Source organism: Babylonia areolata, chromosome 35, assembly GCF_041734735.1.
Source record: "Babylonia areolata isolate BAREFJ2019XMU chromosome 35, ASM4173473v1, whole genome shotgun sequence".
In the NCBI taxonomy this organism is placed as follows: Eukaryota; Metazoa; Mollusca; class Gastropoda; order Neogastropoda; family Buccinidae; genus Babylonia; species Babylonia areolata.
The window spans coordinates 17,769,631-17,794,121 of record NC_134910.1 but is presented as its reverse complement, the minus strand read 5'-3'; the positions used below and the strand labels follow the sequence as shown (position 1 = coordinate 17,794,121).

The following is a 24,491-nucleotide window of genomic DNA, read 5'->3' as shown; positions in this document are numbered from 1 at the left end:
CTGTCTTATCACATATAATAGCAGCATCTGTCAGAAGTGAATTAGAAGAAAATTTTGATTATCATTTAAAAGTTTACACTGATGGCTCGGTCCTGGATGATAGCAGTGCAGGATCTGCTTTTGTCATTCCTGACCTAAAAACAGAAAAATCGTATTATTTAGGTAAGGGACATTCAATTTTTACAGCTGAATTGGTGGCCATCCTTATGGCTTTAAATCATCTTGTGGATATACCAATCATAGTAAGTAATATCCTATTTTGTGTTGATTCTCAATCTGTCTTAAAAAGTTTGCTCCATTTTGAGAATAATCAAGAGAAGATTTATTGTTTGAAATTAGGTATTCATTGCACTCCCTATTTGTGAAGGGTACAAATGTTGATTTTTGTTGGATACCATCCCACACTGGATTCCATTATAATGACCAAGCAGACAGGGCAGCAAAAAGGGGAGCAAAAAATCATATAGATAGTATAAAAGTATATTGCCCATTGTCATACAAGGAAATAAGCAATATACTAGAAAGAGTCTTTTATAGGTGCTTGAATTCAAGTCTAAAACCTCTCTCAGACTTTGGTCCGATTCGCAGACCAATTCTGAGTTTAGCTCTCAGACTATTATCAAATTCATTACGGACCAAGTATTGTTCTACTGTCAAGTGCATATGCTTTAGTAACCTGACAACTGAACATATTTTTCACTGTAGTTTGATTAAGCCTTTTGTACACGAAAGTGTGTCTTCACAAGTGACTGAGAACGTTGATGTTTTTGACTTTTTGCATTCATTATCAGTTGTTTCGCTTGTCAGTTTAACGACTTCTCTTTTACGAAGTCCTTTAAGTAATTTCTTGTAACTGTATTTAGAGTTGTTTTGTTGTTGTTGTTGTTGTTTTGTTGTTTTTTCTTCCAAATTTCACCCACATTTTTACCCTCATTTGCCCAGTTTCTCCCAACCCTCCATTCATCCACATCTCCCACCCCTTCTAACCGATAATACTCAGATGTATTCATAAATACTTTAACAAAATGTCTTCAATCACCGATATGTGTGACGGGACATTAAACAAAATTCCTCCTCCTTATCTCAGTGAGGTAACAGCCCTTCACTGACATCCTGACCTGTAAGCTGTCTTATCTCAGTGAGGTGACAGCCCTTCACTGACATCCTGACCTGTAAGCTGTCTAATCTCAGTGAGGTGACAACTTCACTGACATCCTGACCTATAAGCTGTATTATCTCAGTGAGGTGACAGCCCTTCACTGACATCCTGACCTGTAAGCTCTGTCTGATCACAGTGAGGTGACAGCCCTTCACTGACATCCTGACCTGTAAGCTCTGTCTTATCTCAGTGAGGTGACAGCCCTTCACTGACGTCCTAACCTGTAAGTACCGTCTTATCTCTTAAGCTTCTGTCTTATCTCAGTGAGGTGACAGCATTTCACTGATATTCTGACATGAAAGCTCTGTCTTATCACAGTGAGGTGACAGTCCTTCACTGACATCCTGACCTGTAAGCTCTGTCTTACCTCAGTGAAGTGACAGTCCTTCACTGACATCCTGACCTGTAAGTTCTGTCTTATTTCAGTGAGGTGGCAGCCCTTCACTGACATCCTGACCTGTAAGCTGTCTGATCACAGTGAGGTGACAGCCCTTCAATGACATCCTGACCTGTAAGCTCTGTCTGATCACAGTGAGGTGACAGCTTCACTGACATCCTGACCTGTAAGCTGTCTTATCACAGTGAGGTGACAGCCCTTCACTGACATCCTGACCTGTAAGCTCTGTCTGATCACAGTGAGGTGACAGCCCTTCACTGACATCCTGACCTGTAAGCTCTGTCTGATCACAGTGAGGTGACAGCCCTTCACTGACATCCTGACCTGTAAGCTCTGTCTTATCACAGTGAGGTGACAGCCCTTCACTGACATCCTGACCTGTAAGCTCTGGCTGATCACAGTGAGGTGACAGCCCTTCAATGACATCCTGACCTGTAAGCTCTGTCTGATCACAATGAGGTGACAGCCCTTCACTGACATCCTGACCTGTAAGCTGTATTATCACAGTGAGGTGACAGCCCTTCACTGACATCCTGACCTGTAAGCTGTCTGATCACAGTGAGGTGACAGCCCTTCACTGACATCCTGACCTGTAAGCTGTCTTATCACAGTGAGGTGACAGCCCTTCACTGACATCCTGACCTGTAAGCTCTGTCTGATCACAGTGAGGTGACAGCCCTTCACTGACATCCTGACCTGTAAGCTCTGTCTGATCACAGTGAGGTGGCAGCCCTTCACTGACATCCTGACCTGTAAGCTGTCTTATCTCAGTGAGGTGACAGCCCTTCACTGACATCCTGACCTGTAAGCTGTCTGGTCACAGTGAGGTGACAGCCCTTCAATGACATCCTGACCTGTAAGCTCTGTCTGATCACAGTGAGGTGACAGCCCTTCACTGACATCCTGACCTGTAAGCTCTGTCTGATCACAGTGAGGTGACAGCCCTTCACTGACATCCTGACCTGTAAGCTCTGTCTGATCACAGTGAGGTGACAGCCCTTCACTGACATCCTGACCTGTAAGCTCTGTCTGATCACAGTGAGGTGGCAGCCCTTCACTGACATCCTGACCTGTAAGCTGTCTTATCTCAGTGAGGTGACAGCCCTTCACTGACATCCTGACCTGTAAGCTGTCTGGTCACAGTGAGGTGACAGCCCTTCACTGACATCCTGACCTGTAAGCTCTGTCTGATCACAGTGAGGTGACAGCCCTTCACTGACATCCTGACCTGTAAGCTGTCTTATCACAGTGAGGTGACAGCCCTTCACTGACATCCTGACCTGTAAGCTCTGTCTGATCACAGTGAGGTGACAGCCCTTCACTGACATCCTGACCTGTAAGCTCTGTCTGATCACAGTGAGGTGACAGCCCTTCACTGACATCCTGACCTGTAAGCTGTCTTATCACAGTGAGGTGACAGCCCTTCACTGACATCCTGACCTGTAAGCTGTCTGATCACAGTGAGGTGACAGCCCTTCACTGACATCCTGACCTGTAAGCTGTCTTATCACAGTGAGGTGACAGCCCTTCACTGACATCCTGACCTGTAAGCTCTGTCTGATCACAGTGAGGTGACAGCCCTTCACTGACCAGCATACTTGCCAACAGCAGTCAAGGGTTAAATGATTTCTTTTTATGAGCTGCCAGCTGCTTGCATTTCACTAAAATCAAGTTTAGAAAGAAAGAAAAATTAATTCAAAATCATGGCTGTGTTGACTTCAGACCCAATGTGCTTGTCAGATGATTTATCTTATTTACTACAAATAAAATAAAATAGAATGATTTTTTGTTGAAAAAATGTTGCTGGATATTAATTTCTGTCTTCCGTTCTTTCTTTGTGTTTGCTAGTATGATATTAAAAAACATAATAAATAAATTCCTTTTTGGGGCGAATGATGTTCCACATTTTGATTTTTAGGTGGAAAATAAACAATTCATAACATAAGATTTGAGGAAAGTAACATTGTGTCATGGTTTGTTTGTTAGGTTTGTTGTGTTTGTTTTTTTTTGTGTGTGTGTGTACACGCATTTGCATGCATGTGTTCATATCTGTGTGTGTCTGCGCGCACGCATGCTATAAGACAGGTTATGCTATTGTGAACAAGTGCACATTTGTGTATTTCTGAGATCTCAGCACAGTGAGAATGAGACAGAAAAGGAAGATGACTGGGTGAACACTGATCCCAAACAGTGCAGTCAGACAGAAGGCTTCTCACTGTGCAGCAACGTCCACATGTCCACCCCTGACTGCTGCTGACAAGTATGTTTGTGGAGGGGGGCAAAAGTTGTTTGTAAGGTTTTCTTTCTTTCTTGAAGGGCAGATCTTGAAGATCTATTATCAGCCATATTCCCACACGTCACAACCTGTTTGTTGAATGATCCACATGGAATGACAGAGAATGTTGAGCAGTGATGAAATCAGGCCTCTTGGAAAGAGCCACACTGAACAGGAACAGTGAGAACTATGTATTCTCCTGATGCTCTGCCTTCCCTCCCCTTGACACCCACACACCCCCTCCCACCCTTCCCCCTTTATAGAAAGGAACCATGTCAGGTGGAACAGCTGAATAGTTGCAGGGCTCTCAATGTGAGGGTCCAGGGTTTGAATCCTGGTCGTGGAACCTGGTGGGTTCAGGGTGGAGATTGTTCAGTTCTCCCAGGTCAACAGACATACAGACCTGTTGGTGCCTGAATGCACTCTGAGTGCATGCACATGCAGAAAATCAAATACACATGTTAAAGATCCCGTTATCCATGGCAGCGTTTGATGGGTATGGCTGCCTACATGGCAGGATATGTACATATACTACATATAAAAGCCTGCTTGTTGATATATGTGTAGGGGGGGGGAGCGGTGGGGGGAAGGGGGTTGCAGCCTCTGACTGCAGAAGAAAGAAAAGAAACAAAGCTGAAGGAAAAATTAAAACAAACTATACAACCTTGCATGAACACACACACACACACACACACACACAGCCACGCACACATTTTCACATGCACCCACACTCACTCCTACACAAAAAGTGACACATTATGCCCATCCCTGCAGTCCCAAACATTCCACTCAAACAATTAAATGAAAGCTTGTACGGCTCCACCCTGCCACCCAGGTACAAACACCTTCATCATGAAATAAAAGTAGTTTCATTATTTCTTTGTTGCTAGACAGCACTTCACCCTTTTACTGCCAAACTCGCATTTATACAGCAGTTAGGTAGAGGACCCATGTCACTGAAGGGTGACCAGATCATGGGACTGTTATCCATGAACCTACTGCTCTTAATGTTCGGTGGTAGGATAGGTCATATTTTCTACACATCATTCACAGGGGGAATCCCCAGCTATTTTCAGACACCATATTATCTGTGTTTATAGCACAAAGGAATTTTGTACTTTAAAATGACTGATGGTGAAAGGGTTAAAATTAACAGTAAATTTGATTTTTAATTATTTCATTATTAATCTACTTGGTTGAATTAATCTTTATTCAGTTTTGTTTACTGTATGCATATATCATTTGTGTGTGTGTGTGTGTGTGTGTGTGTGTGTGTATGTGTGTGTGCCTGTGTGTGATTTTTTTTCATGGAGGCAAGGGGATAGGATCTCAAGATGCACTGGGTCTATGCTTAATTTGGGCATCTGCTTCCCTTTTTTCTGACAGCAGACGTGATGTAGCGTACATGGATGTCCGCATGCAATGACACTTCATTGAAACTGAAACTGATCTTTACAGTAACTTAATTCTTTCTTTGTAAATCTATTTCACAGTGTGCATTGTCTCTCTGTCTATGTGTATGACATTATACAGTCCCTTATTTTTTTCTCTAAAGGTTAAAGCGTCAAAGGTCCCAAAGCTTCCATGGCCATCTGGGCAGTGAATTCCTGTTTCCTGTGTCGAAGGCTTGGGTCAGGAGGTCAACCTCTCCTTCCACCGTTCTAACCTTCCCCAACCAGTCAGGTACCCATTTACACCTGCATGGAGTGAGAAAAACGAGAAAAGTACCTTTCCCAAGGACACAACACCATCCTGAAACAAGGCCTCAAACCCTGATCACTGGTGAACACTGGATCAGAAATCTGATGCCTTTCCGATTCTGCCAAAGTAACTCTTTGAGAAAACTCTTCTTTTCTTGTTTTGTTTCACTGTGCAAAACACAACCCCAAAACAAACACATTGCCCAGCTGACAAACAGATAAAATCAACACTTGAGTGGTTTTCAACCCATAAACAGTAACAACCAATACACAATGACCTGCAGTGACACACAAACCAGACATATAATACAATGACATGGGGAGGGGGTGGGGGGGGAGAGAAAAACAGGGGCAGTTAAATTTGTTACCAGTTGAGTTTACCAAACATCTACAGAGTAACATTCAAAATCAGATTATATACAAACAGGTTCTGACTGTACAGGTTTGTAGGCAACAGCATCAAAGATTTGTCACGGAGTCAACCCTTTTGCATTCTGTTTCACACAGCCCACACATGGCCAAATAATTCATTTAGAAAAACAACAGAGTAATAATGAATGAATAAAAAAACAAAACAACATGTCATGTAAATTTGGTTCATTTTCACACCATGCTCAAGAGATTGCCAAAATGAATAAATAAAAAAGACAACAACCAAAAAACAAAAATTAAAAAAAAAGAATAAAATAAAAAACAAGTAAGAAGAACTAACAAGCATTTTCAAATGAAAACTAACAATCAAGTTTTTAAATCAAAATAAAAACCAAATACGACAACAAAGAAAACTCAACAGAATTAGAAGGCAATCTTGACAAAACAAAACTTACAGAAAAAAGAAAACTGGACAACAAAAAAATTAAGACAGAAATGCAAAAGGGTTACACTTAGAGGGATGATAAGGCTGACCCCAGTATTCTGTACACAGACATCTGTGAGTGTGTGTGTGTGTTACTATATCACCCATCATGTCAGATGAAATTTCTGGCATCATGCTTCTCTTTGAAGCAGAGCAATGCAGGGATATTTCCACTTCAGAAAAATGGTGCAGAAATAAACAAGAAAAGAAGAAAATGAACATTTGTTAAAATATTAACGTCATAAATGATTAATCAATTAAGAAACAAAACTTAAAAACAGAAAAATTATGAAAAAAATCAAAATCTAAAAAAACAAAATAAAAACCATACAGATAAAAAACAACAACAAACAAACAAACGAAACAGCTTCACTCATGCATCAGGGTTGCAAATTTATAAACATAGAAATAAAAATAAACACATAAATCAATGAAGAAGAAAAAAAGAAAAAGGAAAAACATGAGAAAAATAAATAAGTAACCACAAAATGAATACGTAAATAAATAAATGAGTAATATATATATTCACATACATACTTACAGAGAGAGAGAAACTTTATATGGGAAAAGGACCAAAATATCTTCACTGACACTGTTACAGCTAATATGGAAATAAGCAAATTAGGGGATGAAAATATGAATAAATAAATAGGTTGATAAATGAATGAAAAGATTTTAATAAATGAATAATATTAAAATATAGATTCATAAATAAATTTTGATGAATAAGTAAATAAATACATAATAAAAGGGAAAAGGGAAGATGAAATTTTCCACCGCAAACAACCCTCTCCAACATGCACTCATGCAAAATTCACACAACCAACATGCTTCAATTTTTGACTTCGTTTTTTCCAAGCCATTTATTGTGTTAAATCCATATATGGCATAAAATAGGTGAACTCTTTTTTTTTTAATATATATATATATATATAATGGCATAGATGATAGAGGTAATGTTCCCTCAACGTAACAACTGCGAGTACATGGGGGACAGATAATCAAATTATTATGTTCAAACTTCAATACATGGAGAAGAAAAATAACTTTAATTCAAAAATCAAAAAGGACAAAGCTATTCTGTACAATGTTCTCAACCCCCTTATGTCTTTCTTAGGTAAAAATGTCATTTCAGCTTTTGATTGGCTGTTAAAATTTTGATTTCTCTCCAGGGAAAATAACAGTATGCTGTTCTAAAATACTGAGTTCCAAATTCAAAAATGATCAATAAAGTAAAAGGTGATAATAAAGAAATAATTCAATACAGGTTAGTTATCAAAGAAATAAGTGATAAATAAATAATAGATTTTTTTTTCAACAGACTAACAAATAAATGATCAAATGAAACATGGGTTAAAACAAACTCATGAAAGATATTACCACATTTCAATATAATTGAAGTGGACAGTTAACCATATCACATGGAGAATGTATGCATGTGTGCAAGTGTGTGTGTGTGTGTGTGTGCTATTTCGTTGCTTGTTTGTGCTTTTTAAAATGTCTATTGCTTCTCATTCTTTTCCTTTGTTCCTTTATTAAAAAAGCAGTTCAAAGAAAATGCAAAACTGCAACAATTTTGCTGTTCCATTTAATCAAGCAGTTAAAAAATTTTAAGAAGAGAGAAAACAAAGAAAGAAATTATCCTCAGTTTTCTGTTAATACCTTGTGAAACATTGTCCCTGGAGCATCCAGTCATCTTTGTCCTTTCTGATTCAACACATACAAAAAAATATTCATAACAAAGATTCAACAAAATTCACAAGTTTCCATCACATCTACACACATACAGATGTGTACACAATACTGACAGGTCAGCCTTTGTCACCACACAGACTTCATGGGGAAAACATTGCATACACAGCGGAATCATTAAGACACTCGCATTGAGAAACAAAAACACAGTGATATGTATGATACATATGGACAACTGTAAACTCACATTTGTACATGAACAGAGAAAAAGAGAAAGAAAAAAAGACATGTTTCCCAGTAAAATCTGTTGGTTTTTCATAAACAGAGATAACATTAGATCACTGTCAGACTAAAATCAGTAGGGTTTTTTTGTTTGTTTTTTTGTTTTTTTAACACAGAGAGCCCACTGTCAAAGTTTGTGCATGTCTTTACAGAAAAAAACACCCAACATATCATGGACTCCTGGGATATGTTAGTAGATTCAACAGATTGTAAAGAAACTAATATTGACATATCTAAATGTGATACTGTCAAATGCTGACAAGAAAATGCAACACATGACATGCATGTGAAGGGAAATAATTGAAGGGAAAACAAATGTTAATACCTTATTTCCCTGTACTACCCAGTCCGTCCCTGATCCTGTTTAAAGAACACAGTTCAAATTTTGCTGACTTTTAAAACAAATTATGGTTGACAGCTTTTGAAAAATCTGGAACTTTTCCTGGAGGTTTTTTGTTTATTCTATTTTGCTGTACTGTTCTTCCAACACTCTTTAATTCCATCTACTTTCTACTTTCCCAGGAATTTCTCAGGGTCTGTGGGAATCCTGTCAGAAGGAAAACCTACCTTTCCGAAGCAAACAAAGGTAATGATAAAGTGAATGTACACCATGCTTACCTCCCTTTAACTGATTTCAATTGCTTAGCAAGACTTATATGCTCTTTAAGGTTTAAAGGGAGTTGAATTTTCCAGAAATTTTGCAGCCCTTTAGTTGAAGATTAGATCTCCTGATGAAAAGACTGCATCAGTCTGGCACGCTGTTATCACTGGATCAAATTAAAATGTCTCTACATCTGCAAACCAGTATCTGTTTATGCGCACACAACCTGCATCTGTTAATGCAAGCACAAAGTGATACGCTTTTCTGCAACCAGGACGTAGTCTTGATGGACATGTGTAATAACAGGAGGGTGAAAAACATGCAGTGCAAAGTAATCTAATGTAGATTTTGTGTTGTGTTGTATTGTATTGTATTGCGTTATATCATCATACTGTTTCAGGCTGTTGTATTGCTCTGTAGTGTAGGCTACTGCATAGCACTGCATAACCTTGTGCTGTATTTCACTGTATTGTAGTTGTACTATTTCATCCTTAAAACACAGCCTGTTCGTGTTCAAACAATATACACAAGGCTGGCTATGATTTTTACAAGAGAACAGTGACTTGAACTAACTTCCTGTGAAGTGCTTTGCAGAAAGACTACAGGGTTACACAACAACAGCAAAATGGAAAATTTTGCCAAGAAACAAGAACCGCATCCTGAATCAATGTGCAAAAGAAGTTTCTTTTAACCTTTCCTTCAGTCAAAAATTTAGATGAAAGGCCAACCCCAAGTTCCAACATCAAGGCAAGAAGCGTTAACAATGAAAGATGTATAATTTGCTCAGCAACAGACACAAAACAGGAATCACAGATTTTGTTGTTAAATGCAAACACACACACATATTCTTTTGCAAAGCAACACATACACAAACTATACAACACACACACACACACACATACAAACACACACACACACACACACACACACATTGTTCTTTTGCAAAGTGACACATACACTAACTACATAACACACACACACATTGTTCTTTTGCAAAGTGACACATACACAAACTATACAACACACATACACACACACACACATTGTTCTTTTGCATTGCAAAGTGACACGTACACAAACTATACAACACACACACACTGTTCTTTTGCAAACTGCCACATACACAACTATACAACACACACACACACACACACAGTGTTCTTTTGCAAAGTGACGCATTCACAACCCCAATTGTATACAAACACATATGGTTCTTTTGCTAAGCAATGCATACACGACCCCAATAATCTGAAATATGTTAATTTCATGTATATGGTGATGGGTTTTGCTGGAGTACAAAGAAGCGAGCCAAGTGCGTAGTACTGGCACTTTTTTTTTTCTTTTTTTTTTTATAACTGAGATATTGGTATAAATTCTATGTACAGTACACACACACCTTGACACAAACACCTGGTCACACATTAACACCTGCATGCTTACATGCATATGCACACACAACATACACGCATGCTTGAACTTACACAAACACATCATAATTTACACACTAAAACAAAACATACATTAAATTTCGCACACAACAATCACCACACAACATGCAAAACTAATATCAAAACACAATTAAGACTTGTATCAAACTGTGAAAATCCCAAATCCAGTGATTTATCATATCAGTATGTTTCAAGGCGGTGTCAAAGCATGTAGACTCATCCACATATACTTCTCCACATCTGTCTTAGAGTTAGAAGAAAAAAAAAAAGGGGGTGGGGGTTGGTCAGTTCAGTTCAGTTGGTACAGCATGAGACTCTTTCCTTCACTCCTGGCACATGCTGCTGAGCTCTGTGCTGTGAGCATTTCCAGAAAAAATGGGAAATAGCGCTTGTAATCTTAGCTCAGTCATACCTCCCAAACTAACCAAGATAACACAAAGAAGTATATATCAACATGTTACATTCCTACTACCGACATTCTCAGAAAGATCAATCTTTATGTAACGGAACTTAAGTTATTTACATCACACACAAACACACGCACACACACACAAACACATCCTTCATTTTCCACTACTCACTGCAGTCATCCCATTACCTCTTCTCATGTACCCCACGCCTCATCACCCATGTGCACATACACTTTTGTTTCCATCTAATATGAAAAGACATTAAACACACAAACACACACATCTTAAATGTAAATGGAAAGAGATACGTCAATGTTATTTGCATAGCAAAGTTCCGTCAACCAACAAAAACCATAAAAACACCTTCACCCTCAAAAAGATACATGGAATGAAATGATTAAGAAAATAAAAGGAAAACAAACAAAAAAACCCTCATAAAACAGATTTGGATTATAAAATAAAAGGAAATGAAAATGAAAATTACAGACGGACATTCAGAAAGTTAAATGATTCTATATCGCATCAATTTCAACAGTGAAGATGATTTCTGTGTTGAAGGCATAACCACTTTGTAATGAGTGCTGTTTGGATAACATGAAAATGATTTCACATGCAAAACTCATTGTTGTGTTGTAAAATTTCAGTTTTTACAAAGTGAGAGAGATACAGAGGGGGGCGGGGGATTGGGGGTGGCGGGAAGAGAGAGAGACAGGGAGAAACAGAGACACAACAGGTACATGATGAGAGGGAAGGGAGGTATCAATGAAGGAACAAAATCCACTGTGTCAGCTACAAAATGAAGGCTAACTGCTGACAAATTAGGTAATGGGACAAAAAGTTGGCCTCCTCACAGGTGACAGTAAGAACAATTAGAAAGTAAATGCCAGAGTTGCACTCTCTCCTCAGTCACACACACACACACACACACACACACACAAACACAGACAAAAAAGGGTGTGCAGTGTATGTGTTTATGTCTGAGGGAATTTTAAAGAAGTGTGTGTGCGTGTGTGTGTGTGTGCGCATGTGAATGTGTGTGTGTGCATGTGAATGTGAGTGTATGCATGTGTATGTGTGAATGTATGTATATATGTGCGTGCATGTGTTTAAGGACGACTTTTGTGTACAGATTATGCTACCAAAGCCACTTACACAAGCAGATGTTTTCAAACACAGATCTTTTAACTTTTGCAATAAAAAAAGTATCTAACAATCCACCAACAATTAGCACTCAATGGAAGTATAGAAAACACTCCTACAAACTAACCAACCTAAGAAATACTAAATCTCCAATTTTATAATTTGGAAAATTTGTGCTTACACCCCCTCAGAAGCCAGTACCAGTATGACCCACCACGCTCTGACCTGGAACGGCGGGGAAAGAAAGAGGGGATGGCCCACAAAGCTGGGGTCAGACAGTGAGGAAGAGCTGAAGACAGGGACCAAAGGACAGCCCTCAGGTGAGCCCCACACAGAACAGCTGTTGATGGCCTATGCTCCTCTGGGGTTAAAGGGTCTGTATAAGTCATCTTTGCTGCTTTCCTGAGACCTTCACCTCTTGTTTGCCATGCCTGTGACGTCACTGATGACATCACCAAAACAAGGGAAATAACTTTCTGGAAGGCTGAAAATTCACACTCTGATCAGTGTTGTATCTCCAGTCCATTTTCCCAGTTTTTTGCTAATTGTTCAGGATACTGATTTATGACTTGAAACATCACTTGCTACTGTTTTTTCTGGGCTGTCAAGGGGTTAAGACTGACCAGTCAGTCTGTACATACAAAGCACCTGCATGTTTGAAATCACTCAGTAACAAGTCATCACACAGATGGGGTCCAGGAGCAGTTTGGACAACACTCAACACAACTGTCTGCAGACAGCATCACAGGGACATCACTCCTCAAAACAAAGCAACACTGGCCACAGGTCTGGCTGAACAAACCTGGTTTTTTGACTCACTTGTGTAAACAAAGTGAGTCTATGTTTTAACCCGGTGTTCGGTTGTCTGTGTGTGTGTGTGTGTGTGTGTGTGTCTGTGTGTCCGTGGTAAACTTTAACATTGACATTTTCTCTGCAACTACTTTGTCAGTTGACACCAAATTTGGCATAAAAATAGGAAAAATTCAGTTCTTTCCAGTCATCTTGTTTAAAACAATATTGCGCTTCTGGGATGGGCACAAAAAAATAAAGAATGAAGCCTAATTATATGCAAACTGCATTTACTGTTATATTTATATTTTTTGTATTCTCTAAACTTGGCACTTTGATCTGATATTCTGACCCAACAGCTAGAGCAGTCATTATTATCATTTTTGGTTCAAACAGGAACTTCTTTTGCTAAGCATGGAAGTTTTATTTATTTTGCAAACGTTTTGGTGCAGATAGTAAAAAAGGGAAATTACTCTGTAATGCTAGTGGAGTTAATTTGCTTTAAACTGATCTTTCTCATCTTAAACATTACATTTTGAAACAAGAGAGGCAAGGCCTTCAAGACTCACTTGTGATGCACTTTTTTTTTTAAATGCAAGCTTTTTATGTATTGAGTATAATTTCAAAATGTAATGTTTCAGATGAGAAAGATCAGTTTAAAGCAAACTAAGTTCCCAGCAGAGTAATTTCCCTTGTTTTACTGCCTACACCAAAACGTTTGCAATAAATAAAACTTCCATGCTTAGCAAAAGAAGTTCCTGTTTGAACAAAAAATGAAAATAATGACAGATCTTTTGTTAGGTCGAATATCAGATCAAAGTGCCAAGTTTAGAGAATACAAAAAATATAAATATAACAGTAAATGCATTGTACTCAATACATGAAAAGCTTGGATTTTTTTTTTAAAGTGTATCACAAGTGAGTCTTGAAGGCCTTGCCTTTCTTGTTTATGGTTTTCATGTCAAATCACTGCATGTGTATCAACCATTGCACCAACTTGTTCAGTAAGCTGGGCATGTGTGTATGCATAAAAGTATGCATATGTGCAGGTGCCTGTATGTATGCATGCATGTGTGAGGGGGGGGGGGGGGGGAGGAGGGAGTGTAAATAGTGGAGAGGTGATGACTTTACCAGGCTCACTATGACTTTGCTGTGTGTTTTTTTGTTTGTTTGTTTTTTTTAAATCAAATGTATATGCTGTATGTCATCTTTTGCTTGTCCTCTTTGTAATGTTGAGTGTATCACAGACTTCACCACTCCTAATTTCTCTGAGTGAGATATCAAAATGGATTCTGACTGACCACATCCACTGAGGAAAGCAACAACTACACTGACACTCACAGCAGTCGGTCTCACATGAGGAAAGCAACAACTACACTGACACTCACATTCACAGCAGTCTGTCTCAAGTTACACAAAGGAAAACATGTTGAATCTGTGACTGACCAACTTTGACAGAAATTGAAATCAGAACCAGAGGTGTTCGGCAACAACACAAGAACACAAAAGTCTGACAACACTTTAAAGTCTCGTTGTTTGAGTTAGTTATGGAAGAGCTACACCAAACAAACAGATGTTTTAATTAACAAATTTTGTTTAACCCCTTGTTGTTATCATGACCAACACAACAGAAAAAGGTCATTTATCATTCTACTTTGTACCCCTTGAAGTCAAACCCAAGTATCATGGTAATCAGCACAGCTTAACTGTTGGACAAATGGCACTTTCACCTTTTATTGTATTTGTTTTTTTATTTGTTTTCTGTTGTTGTTTTGTTGACTCACTTGTGTAAACAAAGTGAGTCTATGTTTTAACCCGGTGTTCGGTTGTCTGTGTGTGTGTGTGTGTGTGTGTGTGTCCGTGGTAAACTTTAACATTGACATTTTCTCTGCAACTACTTTGTCAGTTGACACCAAATTTGGCATAAAAATAGGAAAAATTCAGTTCTTTCCAGTCATCTTGTTTAAAACAATATTGCGCTTCTGGGATGGGCACAAAAAAATAAAGAATGAAACCTAATTATATGCAAACTGCATTTACTGTTATATTTATATTTTTTGTATTCTCTAAACTTGGCACTTTGATCTGATATTCTGACCCAACAGCTAGAGCAGTCATTATTATCATTTTTGGTTCAAACAGGAACTTCTTTTGCTAAGCATGGAAGTTTTATTTATTTTGCAAACGTTTTGGTGCAGATAGTAAAAAAAGGGAAATTACTCTGTAATGCTAGTGGAGTTAATTTGCTTTAAACTGATCTTTCTCATCTTAAACATTACATTTTGAAACAAGAGAGGCAAGGCCTTCAAGACTCACTTGTGATGCACTTTTTAAAAAAAAAATGCAAGCTTTTTATGTATTGAGTATAATTTCAAAATGTAATGTTTAAGATGAGAAAGATCAGTTTAAAGCAAACTAAGTTCCCAGCAGAGTAATTTCCCTTGTTTTACTGCCTACACCAAAACGTTTGCAATAAATAAAATTTCCATGCTTAGCAAAAGAAGTTCCTGTTTGAACAAAAAATGAACCCCCCCCCCACCCCTCGCGCTGGGACACCTCGGGAGGCGACGCTCGTACCACTTTCCCCCCAGTCCCCTTCATGACCGTTTTACTGGTACGAAAGTCGCCTCCGCGATCAGCGTCTAACGACGCATCGCCGCGGTCCGTATCGGGAGGAATCATGAGCTCCGGGCCTGGGAGAGTCTCTTACCGAGTCTCAATCCCAGCATCATGATCCCCTGCCTTCGTGGTATGGCACACGAGGCATGGAACCCGCGCTTAGGCACCCAGCGAAAATCCGACCCCCAACAGAGAAAGGAAAGACAGGATCGACTTAGAGGCAGAAAAAAATCGAACGAATCGAGGGTGCCGAGTCAAATCGAGTACACAGAATGTAAGCATACAATAAACACAAGCTGCATGCAACAAAATAAGGCCAAAAGGATACGCTGAACAGCCGAAAAAAGCGTAAGACGAGACAGAGCGTAAACCTGACAAGATGGCGTGGAGAGCCTTGGCCGAAGGAATGATTAAGCGCTTATAGTTTTTAGAGGCGTTTGATTGGCTGAGAGCGGGTGGGCCCCGTCTTTTCACTGTTAGCCGCGCGAAATTTGGCCAAGCAGAGCAAACCAATAGGCCTAGTTTGCATCAGTTTGACATGGTACAGTATATGACACCAAAATGAAAAATAATGGCAGATCTTTTGTTGGGTCGAATATCAGATCAAAGTGCCAAGTTTAGAGAATACAAAAAATATAAATATAACAGTAAATGCATTGTACTCAATACATAAAAAGCTTGGATTTTTTTTTAAAGTGTATCACAAGTGAGTCTTGAAGGCCTTGCCTTTCTTGTTTTATTTAAAAGATACAGTAGCATAAAACAGGCAATATCATACAGTTTCACCTGTAAGAATGCATGTGTTCTACAGATGCTGTTGGCTTTCATTAAAAATATATATATGCATACCACCAGCCTTTCTGGTTTTGACCTCAATATCTTCACAAGACCATCTACATCATTTAACATGTACATGGAATGCTGGGAATGCTCTAAAAATATCTTGTGTGATGTAGTGCCTTCACAAGGCAAGGAATGCATATTAAACAAGAGAGGCAAGGCCTTCAAAACTCACTTGTGATAAACTTTTTTTTTTAAATCCAAGCTTTTTATGCATTGAGTATAATGCATTTACTGTTATATTTATATTTTTTGTATTCTCTAAACTTGGCACTTTGATCTGATATTCGACCCAACAAAAGATGTCATTATTATCATTTTTTGTTCAAACAGGAACTTCTTTTGCAAAGCATGAAAGTTTTGTTTATTGCAAACGTTTTGGTGCAGACAGTAAAATAAGGGAAATTACTCTGTAATTAATGCTGGGGGACTTAGTTTGCTTTAAACTGATCTTTCTCATCTTAAACATTACATTTTGAAATTATACTCAATACATAAAAAGCTTGGATTTTTTTTTTAAAAGTGCATCACAAGTGAGTCTTGAAGGCCTTGCCTCTCTTGTTTCAAAATGTAATGTTTAAGATGAGAAAGATCAGTTTAAAGCATAATAAGTCCCCTAGCATTAATTAGAGTAATTTCCCTTTTTTACTATCTGCACCAAAACGTTTGCAAAATAAATAAAACTTCCATGCTTAGCAAAAGAAGTTCCTGTTTGAACTAAAAATGATAATTATGACTGCTCTAGCTCTTGGGTCGAATATCAGATCAAAGTGCCAAGTTTAGAGAATACAAAAAATATAAATATAACAGTAAATGCAGTTTGCATATAATTAGGCTTCATTTGTTGTTTTTTTTTGTGCCCATCCCAGAGGTGCAATATTGTTTTAAACAAGATGACTAAAAAGAACTGAATTTTTCCTATTTTTATGCCTAATTTGGTGTCAACTGACAAAGTATTTGCAGAGAAAATGTCAATGTTAAAGTTTACCACGGACACACACACACACACACAGACAACCGAACACCGGGTTAAAACATAGGCTCACTTTGTTTACACAAGTGAGTCAATAAAATACAAAAATGAATAAGACAAAATAAAATAAAAACCACAGAGAACAATAATCCAACAGCCTGTCTCAGTCATCAATCAAGAATCTCATACATTAAAAAAAAAAAAAAAAAAATCCACATTCAGAATAATGTGAACTAATGTAGTACAACTGTACACTTTGTACACCTTGAGTCACACTGTGTTCTTCCCCGATATCTCAGACATGCCCACTGCAGACAGTCACACAACAAACTTGAGGAGTGGGGTGAGGGAAACAGGGGAGATGGGGACAGGCTTGGGGGAAGGGGGTGAACAGAGAACAGGAGAGTTGACAGAGAAGGTGGTAGCTACAATTCATAACAAAACAACAGGAGAGTTGACAGAGAAGGTGGTAGCTACAATTCATAACAAAAGTGCTAACGCTCAGAAGCACCCATGTCCAACACACTAAAAACATTACCCATGATAACATCAATGACTATGTTCATGCAGATGTTATGGTGGCGAGGCCTTAAGTCAGGCTCACAATGCCTTTGTTAAGAAGGGTTGCTGCTAGGTTTCTTTTGCTAATTCACAAAACCATATTGTGCTGAAAACAGTTTAACAGACCCCTAAGTGAACACACAGGGTACATAGAACAAGGCTTTCTGTTAGAACTTCTTGGTAGATAGAACAAGATTGCCTGTTAGTCACTGCACTTTGTGGTAGTTGGAACAAAGCTGGTTGTTAGTCAAAGAACCTCATGGTGGATAGAACACTATGTTGTGCATAGAGCTCTCAGTGTTCCACCATTGAACAGATCAACTACACATTGCTTCCATGAAATTATTGGTGTTAGTGTAAGAAGAAAACAAATTAAAAAGAAACAGAAACATGTATCTAAAATAAGCTGTTTGAAAAAAAGTTGTTGGCATTCCTTGCAGTTAGTACACAACCTGAAATAACTGTCTCTCTCAAAGTACTTCACACCATATTTCAAAGATTTCAAGTCTGTAAAATGCTGAAGCAAAAACAACAGTGTTTTTTTTTGTTTTGTTTTTTTGTTTGTTTTTTTTAAAGCACCTCAAGCAATCAAGTTTCATTTAGAATCAGATGTCCAGTGTCTTAACAATATTTTTTCTTCAATGTATGTCAGCTGAATACATAACTTTCAGACATCACACTGCAGTTTGAACAGCCATTCGGTATACAATGGATAATTTCTTGTTGATGTTCATCCACAAATTATAACAATCGTTGCTCAACACACATGTACACATTCTGTATTTGAAAAAACTGAAAAGGCTGCCCTTTGTTAAGCACAATGACTCATTTTATTTCTAATGATAGGCCATAATTTTCTTTATACATATGTATATATTTGTGTGATTCTACCACATTCGTTGGAATGGAAGCGACATATTGAGAGGTCAGCAAACACTGAACATTTCATACTCCACCCTTCTTTTTTATGCTGCTCTTCCGACATGAAAAAGTCAGAGAAACAATGCTTGCAAAATACTTAGAAGAGAGTACACAATACTGGCCACTATTTCATGAGAGTGGTAAAAATGGAATGTACGATAAATGCATACACACAAACCACAAGCCACCAATGATATACACACATCTGTGAGCGAACAGGTTAGTATGAACGTTCCGCGAATCCTGTACAGATATTCAGCATGTCGCTCAAAAGGAATGTTTTGAGCATTTCTGTGTAAGACGGTGGGTTTAAAAGATCGGAGAGTTCAACATGCAAATTCATATCTTCATTTGCCACACCCTCATTCAACAAGAAATTTGCTCAACTGGAAATAGATCAGCATTTTGAGGCATTCATTCCTGTCTATGTTCAGTGTACCCTGAAATAGTTAAAACTCATTGCCACACTGCTGCAATCCCAGCTTCAGAATCATTCTCCTGTCTGAAAGATAACCCCAAAGATCACATTTCCCCCTGTACCCCTTGATTAGCTTTCTTTTTTTTTCTTTTTTAATTTTTTCTTTAAAAAATCACCCAAGATTTATATGTTTCACTGACTTTGTGGTTCTCGCATATAAAAAAAGAGTTAAAATCTTTGACAAAAACTATAAAAACCGGACATGATTTCAGATCTTGGGCTTCATGAAATGAATTCTCTCTTTCTCAAAAAAATATTTCATTATAAATTTCAGTTCAGCCCACAAGTTCTAATGTTTTCATTGGCTGAAACTACCACATCCACTCATATGTATGCGAGGGCTTTTACATGTATGACCTTTTTTTTTTTTTTTTAACCCTGCCATGTAGACCCATGAGTTTATACAAACAGTATCTCGACAGAGCATGGTAATTTCTGCACTCTGTCTGTCTGTCTCTGCCCACTTTCTCAATCTCCCAGGCTTACATTACGACTATTCTCGCTCTATTGTGTCAATGTTTTATTCCTTCACCTTTCTTCCTTAAAACTGAATTGAAGAAGTGTAATCATAAACAAGGAAGTCTAAAAGGGAGGAGAAGTCATGACAAACCTTGCTGAATCAAGAGGCTGGCATTTGGGGAAAAACTTTCAGTTTCTTCATTTCACATGGACTGTCATCACTCATTCCTCTTTCAACTTTCTTCACAGGGACCAGCAGTTAATATTCTCCAATGCATTTTTGAACAATTACAAATAATTCATATTTTTGAATGAAGAGATTATTCTATGTGTCGATGGAGAAGCCAACACAAAAAAAAGAACCATTCTATCATTCTCTCAACAGTGGGGGCCCTGCCCTGTGTATACGCCAAACCTCACCTGGGTCTGGTATACCCGCCTGGGTCTCCGTCTCCGTGCTCCCCACCATGGCGCGCCCGCTCCACCTCCCGCTGATCCATGTACACAGAGTTGGAGAAGGCCCGTGGGTTGGGGTTCGGTCCACCCTCATAGCTGTAGTCATCCCGAGGCGGGGGCGGAATTTCCGGGGGAACAGGGTCTCCCCTGCGTGCAGGGCGGGTGTTGGCGTTGAGGGCACGTGTGGAGATGTACTCATAGGGAGAGTCCATGCTGCCGTGGGGCGGTGCTTGTGGGGGAAGGGGGGAGTCGTGGTGTGGGTAGCGTGGGTCACTGCCCCCTGCTGGTGGGGGTGGTAGTGGCGGCTGCTGGCTGGGGAAGTGGACTTCGCTGTAGTTGTAGGATCTGTGTACAGGACAGGGCAGTGAAGTGAACAGTGAATGGGACAGCTGTTAGCCTCATGTGCCTCTGTGTGGGGGGTGGGGTAGGTGGGATGCAGGATGTGGGGAGGAAATGGGAGATGATGGTGTGTTTATGTGTGCGAGAGTGTGTGTGTATTTGAGAGAGAGAGACAGACAGACAGACAGAGAGACAGACTGAGAGACAGAGATACAAAGCGTAAATGTGTGTGTGAGAGAGAGTGTGGGTATGTGTCTGTGCATGTGTGTGTTTGTCCATAAAAAAAACCAACAACATAGCAACAATACATTTGTCCTTGGAAAAAATTATGTCAAAAAATATCACTTTTGATTAATCAGGAGACGATTAAAAAGTATTTTTTTTAAATAAAAACAAACAAAAAGGGGTTGGCACTCGATTATGGTGACACACTTGCCCTGGGGAGAGCAGCCCTCATTCCACACAAAGAAATCTGCTGTGGCTGAAGTACAAAACAATACATGTACAACAAAATACAACATAATACAGCAAACTCATTGAGTGGGACTGATGACCTCACTCAGCAGGTAACCAGTGTGTCTGTGTGCGTACTCCAACACTGTAGCTATAGCAGTGTCTGACTGCCAACACTATAGCAACAATGTTGGTACTCAAAAGGGGCAACATACATATAAGGAAAAAAAGAAAATGACTGTTATACTAAGAAATAAACTGAAGACTTCAAAGAAGATGAAAAACAAAAAACAAAAGCACGCACACTCACACATGCACAATCATCCTCAAACACCCACACACACAAAGCATATACCAACACATGCCCAGTCACCCTCTCCCCTTCCAACCCACCTGTTAGAATTCTCATAGTTCCTGGCTTTCATCTCCTCAGGATCGAACCCCACTTCTTTCAGGGAGTACGTCTTGGCTGGCACCGGGGGCGGTTCTTTCTTTTTGCCAGCCGAAGGTCCGGGTTCAGATCCGCTGGGGACGGAGGAGGGGGACATGGGTCCTCCCCCCTTACCACTGCTTGCCTTCCCCTGTCTGTTCTCTTGTCTGAAACACCGCCATACAGAGCATGGGTGTGGATGTGAGTGTGTATGTGTGTGAGTGTGTGGAGGGAGGGGCGAATGTCTGTGTGTGTGTCTGCATGTGTGTCTGCATGTGTGTCTGTGTGTGTGTGTGTGTCTGTGTCTGTGTGTGCGCCTCTGTGTGTATGTGTGTGTCTGTGGAAGAGGGGGGACGAAAAGACAAGTGGAGGGGTTTGGGGGAGATGGGTGTGTGTGTGTGAATGCATAAGTAAGTGAGAAAGAGAGAGAGCTCATGTATATGTTAGAAAGAAAGCAAGAGAGTGTATGTGAGAGAGAGAGAGAGAGAGTGTGTTTGTGTGTGTGTGTGGATGGGGGACAAGGTGGAGGGATTTTGGGGAGATGGGTGTGTTTGTGTGTATGCATAAGTGAGAAAGAGAGAGAGAGAGAGTGCATGTGTATGTTAGAAAGAAAGAAGCAGAGAGAGTGTACACAAGAGATAGAGAGAGGGAGTGTGTGTGTGTGTGTGTGTGTGTGTGTGTGTGTGTGTGTGTGTGGATGGGGGAGAAGAAAAAGGTGGAGGGGTTTGGGGGAGATGGGTGTGTTTGTGTGTGTGTGTGTGTGTGCATGAGTAAGAGAGAAAGAGAGTGTATGCGTATGTTAGAAAGAAAGCAAGAGTGTATACAAGAGAAAGAGAGAGAGAAAGAGTGTGTGTGTGTGTGTGTGTGTGTGTGAGTGTGTGTGTGAGAGAGTGACCGAGCTAGAATGAGCAGCATGGGAGTAATGCCACAGAAAAGGTGCAGATGACAGGGCAGCAGAAAAACCCTAACTACACACTGCACACGCTCATCTCACCTGTAGCGAGCCGTCAGGTTGGACAGTTTGACACGGTCAATGTTGGCGCTGGCAACAGGGTTGGCGGTGCTGCGTGTGAAGCGGTAAGGGTCATGTGACCCGGGGCTGCGTTCCCGCCCACCCCCCACCACCTGCAGGGAGGAGAACTTGTCTCGCAGCTTCGAGTCATCATGCTTGTTGGCCGGACTGCTCACGTAGCGGCTGTATGAGTCGTTGTCATTGGATGAACCATCGTTGTAGCCCTGTGAAGCAACATTGTTGTCATGATGATGGCGGATGATGTTATGTGGTTGGCACACACATACACAGAAAAACATACTCAAGCATGCATATGCAAGCATACATGCATAACCATGTACTTATACACAAACACATACGAACACACGCACATGAACACACTGACAGACACAGAAACACACATACAGACAGACACATGCTTTGTTGTTGTCGTTTTTTCGGTGGTTGTTTTTTTCAACAAAACTTCACCCAGTTTTTTCCTTGTCTAATATCAGATTTTATGAACAGCCATTTTCTCACACACATACACACCCTGTGGTCCACAGGTGGCTGTGAAGGAGACATGTGAGGGTCATGCGGAGGTCGTGGCCCTGATCTCTGGTAGAGGTCATCCGGGGGCAACCTGTCTCGTGGGCCATAGTCATCTCTCGGACTTGGGTAATCACCTGCAGACACACACATTTTACTTCATTTCTTGGGTAATCATCTGCAGACACACACATAGTTCACTTCATTTCTTGGGTAATCATATGGAATTCTCTCAGAGCTGAACTGGTCGGGAGGTAAAGATTCCACAGCCTGTTGCAGCCATGGGGCAATGACCTGATGTCCACTGTGTCCAGGGCTCAGCTGTATCAACCTTCCCCAACCTGGGTGGACTGAGGAAAACTGGAGCAAAGTGCCTTTCCAAAGGACACAACACAATGCCAAAACAGTGCCTCAAATTCTAATCACTAGTGACCACTGGATCAGAAATCCAATGCCAGACGTGTTCTGCCAAGTCACCTCACACAGTACTGGTTAAAACTAAGGTGTAAAAGTGTCTGAGGACGCAACACCAGGCAGAAACAGGGCCTGAGCTGCTCTGATGGCCATAAAAGGCTTCAATCTTTTAATCTTCCTAGTCGTTTCTGAGACATTCATGGAGTCAAATGAAGATGAAGTTCATTTTGTTTTCAAGTGCCCTGTACTGAACAATTTTCATGCAAAAAATATTTCATACAAATGTTATGAATGCCCATGTTTGTTTATATTTTGTTTATAGATGCCATTATCTGATGACGGTTTTACACATAATTTCACATTGTATTCACAGAGAGCTTTCAATTTAAGAGAAATACTTTTATCCTAATTTATGTGGTTTGTTTCAGCTGAACTGTCACTGACAGTTACATCTGCAAATATCATTATCACCCCATATTCACAAGGGGCTATGGACTTAAATGAAAAACACATCTCACTCTGTCTCCACCCCCTTCCTCTCTCCATTTCCCACTCTCTCTCCATCCCTCTATTTCTCACCCTCTCCGCTCCTCCCCATCTCTCCCCCACCCCCTCCCAATCTACCAAGGTCTTTTATCTTCTTTGTTTTGATCTGGGGAAGTTGTCCAGCTGACAGCAGATTTTGTTCACACACACCTTTCAGCAGCAAACAATCCCCTTTTTGTTCTATTCTGCTATGTAGTGTTTTGTACAGCTTTATTCTGTTTTGTCAAATTCACTGGAGAGTTTAGCAGATGCCTGCCTAGCAGCATAACCCAACGTGCTTAGTCACACCCTGATCGTATGCTTTTAATATATTTGTGTACCCATCAGAGTGGATTTCTTCAACAGAATTTTGCCAGAGAAGAACACTCTCGTTGCCATGAGTTCTTTTTCAGTGCGCTGCACATGGGACCTCAGTTTATCGTCTCATCTGAATGACTTGATGCTCAGTTTGATTTTCCTGTCAAACTTAGGAGAATGGATGAGAGCCAGATCCAAACCCACACCGTAATGAACTCTCTACATTGGTAGCTGACCGTCTTAACCTTTCTCAGTTTCTGCCACCTTCCTCCATACGTACAAATATGATGACTGAAATGCGAACACCATATGCCACATGTATCTCACACACACACACACACACACACACACACACACACTGCATTTATCATCAGCCAAATGAATAGACGCTCAATTTGATTTTCCACTCCAACTTG

At 39.9% G+C, this 24,491-nt stretch overlaps 1 protein-coding gene across 4 annotated transcripts in view; it reads right to left on the bottom strand.

Annotated features, from left to right (window-relative positions):
* Positions 1-24,491, bottom strand: part of LOC143278143 (tight junction protein 1-like) — a 71,864-nt gene that overhangs the window by 18,767 nt on the left and 28,606 nt on the right. For 2 of the 4 annotated variants that reach the window (XM_076583172.1, XM_076583176.1), the window contains exons 14-18: positions 22,822-22,955; positions 22,273-22,514; positions 21,242-21,445; positions 20,021-20,401; positions 8,050-8,094 (exon numbers count right to left, since the gene is read on the bottom strand). In XM_076583172.1, the coding sequence (XP_076439287.1) occupies positions 8,050-8,094; positions 20,021-20,401; positions 21,242-21,445; positions 22,273-22,514; positions 22,822-22,955 (1,006 nt within the window). The remainder of the gene's footprint in view (positions 1-8,049; positions 8,095-20,020; positions 20,402-21,241; positions 21,446-22,272; positions 22,515-22,821; positions 22,956-24,491) is intronic. The other 2 variants (XM_076583175.1, XM_076583173.1) reach the window with 1 other exon arrangement.